General features: G+C 53.6%; 5 protein-coding genes across 5 annotated transcripts; 3 read left to right on the top strand and 2 right to left on the bottom strand.

Annotated features, from left to right (window-relative positions):
- Positions 1 to 78: 78 nt before the first annotated feature.
- On the bottom strand, positions 79 to 3,123 carry LOC111080527 (dynein regulatory complex subunit 2). Its single transcript, XM_022376201.2, has 5 exons — positions 2,983 to 3,123; positions 2,663 to 2,915; positions 2,369 to 2,592; positions 942 to 1,505; positions 79 to 892 (listed from the first exon to the last, which is right to left on the bottom strand). The coding sequence occupies exons 1-5, from the start codon at positions 3,121 to 3,123 to the stop codon at positions 464 to 466; spliced, it is 1,611 nt and encodes a 536-aa protein (XP_022231893.2). The 3' UTR covers positions 79 to 463.
- LOC111080528 (odorant-binding protein 59a) lies at positions 1,661 to 2,663 on the top strand. The gene is made up of 2 exons (XM_022376203.2): positions 1,661 to 2,044; positions 2,102 to 2,663. Exons 1-2 carry the CDS (start codon positions 1,661 to 1,663, stop codon positions 2,342 to 2,344), a joined length of 627 nt encoding a protein of 208 aa, XP_022231895.2. The 3' UTR covers positions 2,345 to 2,663.
- Positions 3,124 to 3,416: 293 nt separating the features above from the next.
- Positions 3,417 to 4,230, top strand: LOC111080540 (general odorant-binding protein 68). Its single transcript, XM_022376216.2, has 3 exons — positions 3,417 to 3,483; positions 3,537 to 3,891; positions 3,971 to 4,230. Exons 1-3 carry the CDS (start codon positions 3,436 to 3,438, stop codon positions 4,180 to 4,182), a joined length of 615 nt encoding a protein of 204 aa, XP_022231908.2. The 5' UTR covers positions 3,417 to 3,435; the 3' UTR covers positions 4,183 to 4,230.
- Positions 4,231 to 4,508: 278 nt separating this feature from the next.
- On the bottom strand, positions 4,509 to 6,334 carry LOC111080536. The gene is made up of 3 exons (XM_022376211.2): positions 5,222 to 6,334; positions 4,820 to 5,168; positions 4,509 to 4,747 (listed from the first exon to the last, which is right to left on the bottom strand). Exons 1-3 carry the CDS (start codon positions 5,261 to 5,263, stop codon positions 4,539 to 4,541), a joined length of 600 nt encoding a protein of 199 aa, XP_022231903.2. The 5' UTR covers positions 5,264 to 6,334; the 3' UTR covers positions 4,509 to 4,538.
- Positions 5,479 to 6,341, top strand: LOC111080534. The gene is made up of 3 exons (XM_022376210.2): positions 5,479 to 5,666; positions 5,729 to 5,857; positions 5,911 to 6,341. The coding sequence occupies exons 1-3, from the start codon at positions 5,523 to 5,525 to the stop codon at positions 6,307 to 6,309; spliced, it is 672 nt and encodes a 223-aa protein (XP_022231902.1). The 5' UTR covers positions 5,479 to 5,522; the 3' UTR covers positions 6,310 to 6,341.
- Positions 6,342 to 6,361: the final 20 nt, after the last annotated feature.

Below are 6,361 nucleotides of genomic sequence, written 5' to 3' on the forward strand. Positions count from 1 at the left end.
AAATTGGAATTTATAATTACTGTTGGGCTTTAATTTTGTATTACAGAATTTAGAAGATTACAAACCGCCTTGGGAAAAGCCTCTTAATGTGACGATTTGTGCTTGGATGTGCCCCGAACGTGGTCTTTTCTTTGCTTCTTCCGCTGTCTGTCGTAATCCTGGAGCAATTTTCGCATATAGCCGTTGCAAACGGACATATCCTTCGTAACCTTCGGCAAATTGTTGTTTCTGGCTCGAATTGGACAGAAGCCGCGATCATTTTCCAGCAGTGTTTGGGAGTACTTTCCGGGGGGCACGGCCAGGCCCAACTTCCCATTCCGCTTGAGGACACACACGAGCTTCAGCCAGACCATGTCGCTGTGCCCTCGTAGCGGCGCTTTCGTGCCAAAGCGTTTTGTAATATTCCATAAGCCCTGCATCTCCTTGGGTACTCGAAAGGGTGAAATTAAACTGACGGAAATCTCTACGAAGTTCTCTCAATCCTGGCCAACTCGGGCCGTCCCCTGGCCAGATTCCGGGATCGCACCGCGTTGGAGAAGTTCGCATCGAAGGCGGCCACTCGACCGCGGCTGGGGCGTGATAGTGGTGGAGTGGGAGGGGGCGGACGGCGGCCAGCGGGGTGGGCGCTCTTCACCTGCTTGGGCTGCAGCTGGAGGCGCGTGACGCGATCCACGGACATGCTCTTGGGCCGCCGGGACAGGTAGTCGTGTATGTGGCTGTTGGAGCCATTGCTGATGTTCAGGTTTACGAGGTAATCCTGCAGTTCCGCCTTCAGCTGGCTGTTGGACGCCTCCAGTCGCTTCTTCTGCTGCTTGAGGCAGGCCACATCCACGGCCACATTGTTGACGCGACGCCAGAAGGTGTCCATTTGGGGCACCACTCCGATCTCGTCCTAGGGATCACGGATTAGAGCGGGAATTCGAGCGAATTATAGTTCCTACCTTGAGCAAGTCAGTGTATGCGTCGGATCGGTCCTCCACTGCACGGATCTCGATTATCTCCCGCGACAACTCGGGCAGGAGGAACATCTTCTCGCGCTGCGTTTCCATTTTGGCACAGACCGCCGACAGCTGCAGCAGGGTCTCGCCACTGCCGACGATTCCCTGGAGGGTCTCCAGCGCATTGTAGCTCTCCACGGACATCAGCTTGAAGGTCTGGTGATCGCTGGCCACCTCCTGCTCCACGCACGTGCGCAGCTCCCTGAGCCGGTCGGTCAGCTGCTGCTTGATGGCCTGCCGCTGCTCCAGCTGTGCCTGCTGCTTGGTGTGGAACTCCTCCGAGACGAGACGCAGGTTGGCCAACTGATCGATCAGATGCTCAATGTCGTACGTTTGCTGGCTGATCTGCAGGGCGGCCTCCTCGTCGCGCTGCTTCAGATCCACGTACTCGGAGTAGAAGCCCTCGGTGTGCTGGCAGTAGCCGGCGAGCACCGACTGGTAGTCCTGCCAGAGCTTCTCCAGCTTCGCCTCGCCCCGGCTGGTGATCTGCTCTAGCTGCAGTTGCATCTGAAATGAAATGTGGCACGCAAAACGAAATCATGAGATGGATTGATTGATGAGGTGCATCCATTGTGTGTCAGTCAGGGCATCCATTAGGGTGTCATAGCACTGGGCTATATATAGGGCGGGGCTGCTGTTCAGTTGTGCATTCAGTTCCCGAGATGATCATCTGGCTGATATTTTTCTTTTTCTGCCTCTCCTGCTGCTGCTGCTCTGTGGAGGGCCTCAAGTGCCGATCCCAGGAGGGCCATGGCGAGTTGGAGCTGAAAAGAGTTGTCCGCAGCTGCATGCACCGCACTGGCAACAACAACAACAACAACAACAACAACAATGGTAATGGTAATGGACAGGACGACAACGAGGACAACAGAGGCTATGGGAGGACGGTACACCGGTACGATTATGGCCAGCAGGAGCCGGATGGCAGATCGAACAATGGCTACAGGTGGCAGCGCAGCCTGAGGCAGTCGGAGAGCAGAAACAGCACAGAGGGCGCGGAGGGAGGCCAGTGTGTGGCGCAGTGCTTCTTCGAGGAGATGAATATGGTGGGACACTGGTGTATGGAAGGGTTCAATTTCATCCTGTACAACTCTCCTCCTTAGGCGGATGGCAATGGCATGCCCGATCGGCGCAAAGTCAGCTATATGCTGACCAAGGATATGCGCGATCGGGAGCTGCGCAACTTCTTCATGGACACGGTGCAGCAGTGCTTCCGCTACCTGGAGAACAGCCGCAACAGGAGCAACAAGTGCTCGCAGTCCAGGGACCTGGTCAAGTGCATGTCGGAGTACGCCAAGGCCCAGTGCGACGACTGGGAGGAGTACGGCAGCCTGCTCTTCAATTAGGATGGGGATGCCGATGCCACTTACGCCGCTCTTGAGGTCCTCGCAGCGCTCCAGGAATCGTTCGTGGTTGTCCTTGATCTCCCGGTCGGTGGTCTCCTCCACCTGATAGAACACGCACTCCAGCTCCTGCTGCTTCTGGGCGTGCATTGCCCGGAAGCCAGTCGAGTCCAGCTCCCATTCACCCAGCACCGCCTGCTTGTCCTCCTCGTAGATGTTCCTAAAGAACTCCAGCCGGCTCCGGTGGATGTCTAGATTAGATTTGGTTTGCGAATAATGGGTCAGGGTTTCCCGGACACCAAAAATACACACGAATCTCACCAATGATGCCGCTTATGTTCTCCATGTGGGACTGCTGCAGATTGGCGTACATGTCCTCCGTGGAGCCGAGGTGCGCTATGAGGCGCTGGATCACATTGTCCTTGCGCTTCAGCGCGTCCTTGAAGAAGGCCTCCACGTCGACGATTTCCCTGCGCAGCTCCTGAATCTTAACCTGCCGCAGAATGCTGCGCCACTCCTGATTGATTTTGGCCATGTTCAGCCGCCCGAAGGCATCCTCGCGCTTCAGTTTGCTCTACGGAGGGGGAAAATGACTGTTAGCTGTCCCGGCTATCACCTCAGGCCTGTCTGTCTTCATGTACCTTCATGTACATCGAAATGAGCTGCATTTTGCGGCGTCTCGTCTCCTCCTCCGCGTCGGCCCGCATCTGCAGATAGCGGGCCCGCTCCTCCTCGGACATCTTGGCCAGCTTGTTGCCTTTTCCCTTACCCTTTTTGCCCATCGTAAAGCGTTTTCCTTTCCAAAATGATTGCCCCAATCAGCTTATAGAGTTTCAAAGGCCAATCTCTGACTAATCGGCCGAGCGAAAATTAATAATAAATTGCGTGCCGGCGCGTCGCTATGACAGCGCCCCCAACTCTGACCCCACCCTTCGGCGACTGTCGTCAGGCGACTGCCTGTTGTTGCCATAATAATGGACCCGAAATCAAATTAATGTCGCAGCATTGTGGGGGCGATTAGGGCTGTCCATCAATGGGGAACGGCTCTTTATAAAGCGGCGTTCGAGCCAGCGAGCCGTTTCACAGTTTTGAAAATGTTGCGGGCAACCTTGGTGATCTGCTTGGCTCTGGCCCAACTGCTGGTGGGTAGGGAAAATCCGGAAAAGAGCCACTGATTGATGCCACTCCTTTGCAGGGAAGACTCTCGGCAATTCGCGTGCATTGCCGGCATGTGGAGCGCATCCACGAGGACCACATCCACTACTGCTGCAAGCATCCTGACGGGCACGACGAGGTCACCGAGATGTGTGCCAAGCAGACCAGTTTCCGACTGCCCTCCACCGAGGAGGAGGCCATGGAGGATGTCACCGTCGACCAGGCCATGGTGGGCACCTGCTGGGGCAAGTGCGTCTTCGACCACTACCAGCTGATGGACAGCAACGGCACTCTGGACATGATCGCCGTCCACACCCACTACAAGAAGTACCACAAAACGGATCCCGAGTACGAGACGGAGATGCTGAACGCCTTCCAGAAGTGCCACTCCAAGAGTGAGTCCAAAGTCCCATTCCGCGTAGCAGAAACTCCATAAGCATAATCATCCATGTGGCACATCACTTTCCCTTCCAGATGAGGATGCCACATCGCAGTTCCTGTCGCTGCCCATTGTGCGTGCCTTCGCCACCGGAAAGTTTTGCAAGCCCGCCTCCAGTGTGATCCTCTCGTGCGTCATCTACAACTTCTTCCACAGCTGCCCCAAGAGCCGCTGGTCGAACTCCACCGAGTGCGAGGAGACGCGAGCCTTTGCCAATAAGTGCAAGGATGTCCTCACCACCATGTGAAGCGGGCGGCAGGGAAACTCACACACCCTTGCAGACAGAATGCAGCTAAATTATCATTACAGGCTCATTGAAATAAATTAATGTTGAAAGTGAAAGTGAAGCATTAAAAGAGGATAAATTTGATATGTTAAAGGGCTTCGTTTCCATGCAACCTTATTGCCTTGTAGCCATTTCTAGCTGATGCAACACTGCTCAGACTTTGTTTATGCTGCTTCAGTGGATAATTTGGGATAGAGATAATCTTCTACTCGTTCTTTCATTACTTTCAAACTTAATTCTTAAGGAAAAGCACACAGAAATAAATTTCAAATTCAATAAGATACTTTATTCACATTCTTTATACTCCACTGACTCTTTTAAAGAGTGGCCAAAGAGTCGTGACACTTCTTGCTGAATGCCAGCGTATCCTCGCACTCCTTGGTCTTGGACCAACGATCGGCTGGGCAGTTGTGGAAGAACTGTCTGATCACGCAGGCCAATACCACACTCGACTTGGGCTCACAGAACTGATGGGACATCTGGCGGAAGATGGGCTTCGACAGGAACTTGGAGGTGTTCTCTTCGCCTTGGGTAAAATAAAATGCGGGACATGTGAAGATGAGCATGAGCAGCTAAAAAGCGCATTCGTGGCACTCACTCTTGCCGTGACAGTGGTCAAAGGCGCTGATCATTTCGTTGGCGTACTCCGGATCGTTTTCAAACTTGGAGCTGAAGTATTTTCGCACCGCCTCCATGTCCACCTCGTCGCCTGTCATGAAGTTCAGACTGCCAAAGACACACTTGCCGAAGCAGGTGCCCCGAATGGCCCGATCCGCTGTGATGTCCACCATTGCCTCCTCGTTCTGGCTGGGCAGCTGGAATCCCGTCTCCTTGGCGCACTTCTCGATGACGTCATTGTGTCCGTCGGGATGCTTGCAGCAGTAGTGGATGTGCTCCTCGTTGATGGCCTCCGGGTTTTCGCAGTCAATGCTAATGCCATTGGCGAACTGAAAGGCAAACTTAAGGACTGGCGGAGGAGACTCGGCGATTATCCACTCACCCAGATCAGGCAGGTGAAACTCAACAGAATTATGGGCTTCATTGTGCTGCTTCAACTGAAGTAATCTGCAGATTCTGAATGCTTTTATAGAGGCGCTTTGGTCAGCAGACAGGAAATGGTGACCCATCAGAAAGTCTGGAAATGCGTTTCCCCCCATTGCACTTGGACCGACTTAATGACTCATTTGTTACATTTAATTAAGCAATCCGATAACGCGGCTAATTAAATAACGAAAGTACAGTGGGTCAGCGGATGTTATAAATCGCCAGCTAGCCACCCATGCGATCCCATTTAAAGAACGATGGCTAACCCGACGATTTCCTGCTGGCTGGTTCTCCTCCTGGTGGCCATAGTAGCGGGGCAGGAGCAGGACTCTGAAGAGACCACCAGCATCGCCATCTCCAGCTCCGGCGAGGATTTAACTGAGCAAAAGTGCGGCAAGGAGGTGAGCGAAAAGCAAAGGGAAATCTGCACGGGGAGAGTCATTCACTTAGCATCCTCAAACAGCGTAACGGCTGCTGCGAGGAGCTCTACATCGGCACGGAGGAAGAGCTGGTCAAATGCTTCACCATTCACTCATCGAAGCTGCCACCAGACGGGGACAGCGATGTCGGCAAAACGCTGCGATTTCTCTCGGTTTGTATTTGGCACAGATCTGGGATGGGGAGGCCGAACTGAATCCCTTTTAGTGTTTCGTAGAGTGCCTGTACAAGCAGAAGAAGTACATTGGGAAGAGTGACACGATCAACATGAAGATGGTGAAGCTGGACGCGGAGACGACATACGCGGATCGGCCCAAGGAGAAGGAGTACCACATCAGAATGTTCGAGCATTGCCGCAAAGACGCTGTGGGCATCTACAATCTGCTGAAGGCGAGTCCCGGGGCCAAGGCGCTGCTCAAGAATGCCTGTCGGCCCTACCTCCTGATGGTGTTCCTCTGCCAGAGCGACTACCACCAGAAGCACGAGTGTCCCTACTTCCGCTGGGAGGGCACCGAAAAGGCAGGCACCAAGGACACCTGCGAAGACGCCAGGGACAAGTGCTATCTCATCGATGGCATAGCACCACCAACGAAAAGCCCACTCTGAGAATTGTATTTCAGCTGTACGAGTAATGTAATGTAATCTTTTTTGTGAATAA

The sequence above is a fragment of the Drosophila obscura genome, unplaced genomic scaffold (genome assembly GCF_018151105.1).
Source record: "Drosophila obscura isolate BZ-5 IFL unplaced genomic scaffold, ASM1815110v1 contig_17, whole genome shotgun sequence".
Lineage (NCBI taxonomy): Eukaryota > Metazoa > Arthropoda > Insecta > Diptera > Drosophilidae > Drosophila > Drosophila obscura.

Coding starts and splice junctions, on each gene's coding strand:
- LOC111080528 (XM_022376203.2), top strand. CDS start 1,661: ATGATCATCTGGCTGATATTTTTCTTTTTCTGCCTCTCCTGCTGCTGC. Junction 2,045..2,101: donor TCTTCGAGGAGATGAATATG/GTGGGACACTGG, acceptor TCTCCTCCTTAG/GCGGATGGCAATGGCATGCC.
- LOC111080536 (XM_022376211.2), bottom strand. CDS start 5,263: ATGAAGCCCATAATTCTGTTGAGTTTCACCTGCCTGATCTGG. Junction 5,169..5,221: donor GTTTCACCTGCCTGATCTGG/GTGAGTGGATAA, acceptor TTTGCCTTTCAG/TTCGCCAATGGCATTAGCAT. Junction 4,748..4,819: donor TGACCACTGTCACGGCAAGA/GTGAGTGCCACG, acceptor ATTTTACCCAAG/GCGAAGAGAACACCTCCAAG.
- LOC111080540 (XM_022376216.2), top strand. CDS start 3,436: ATGTTGCGGGCAACCTTGGTGATCTGCTTGGCTCTGGCCCAACTGCTG. Junction 3,484..3,536: donor TGGCTCTGGCCCAACTGCTG/GTGGGTAGGGAA, acceptor ACTCCTTTGCAG/GGAAGACTCTCGGCAATTCG. Junction 3,892..3,970: donor CCAGAAGTGCCACTCCAAGA/GTGAGTCCAAAG, acceptor TTTCCCTTCCAG/ATGAGGATGCCACATCGCAG.
- LOC111080534 (XM_022376210.2), top strand. CDS start 5,523: ATGGCTAACCCGACGATTTCCTGCTGGCTGGTTCTCCTCCTGGTGGCC. Junction 5,667..5,728: donor AGCAAAAGTGCGGCAAGGAG/GTGAGCGAAAAG, acceptor ATCCTCAAACAG/CGTAACGGCTGCTGCGAGGA. Junction 5,858..5,910: donor AAACGCTGCGATTTCTCTCG/GTTTGTATTTGG, acceptor AATCCCTTTTAG/TGTTTCGTAGAGTGCCTGTA.
- LOC111080527 (XM_022376201.2), bottom strand. CDS start 3,123: ATGGGCAAAAAGGGTAAGGGAAAAGGCAACAAGCTGGCCAAGATGTCC. Junction 2,916..2,982: donor TCATTTCGATGTACATGAAG/GTACATGAAGAC, acceptor CCCCCTCCGTAG/AGCAAACTGAAGCGCGAGGA. Junction 893..941: donor CATACACTGACTTGCTCAAG/GTAGGAACTATA, acceptor CGTGATCCCTAG/GACGAGATCGGAGTGGTGCC.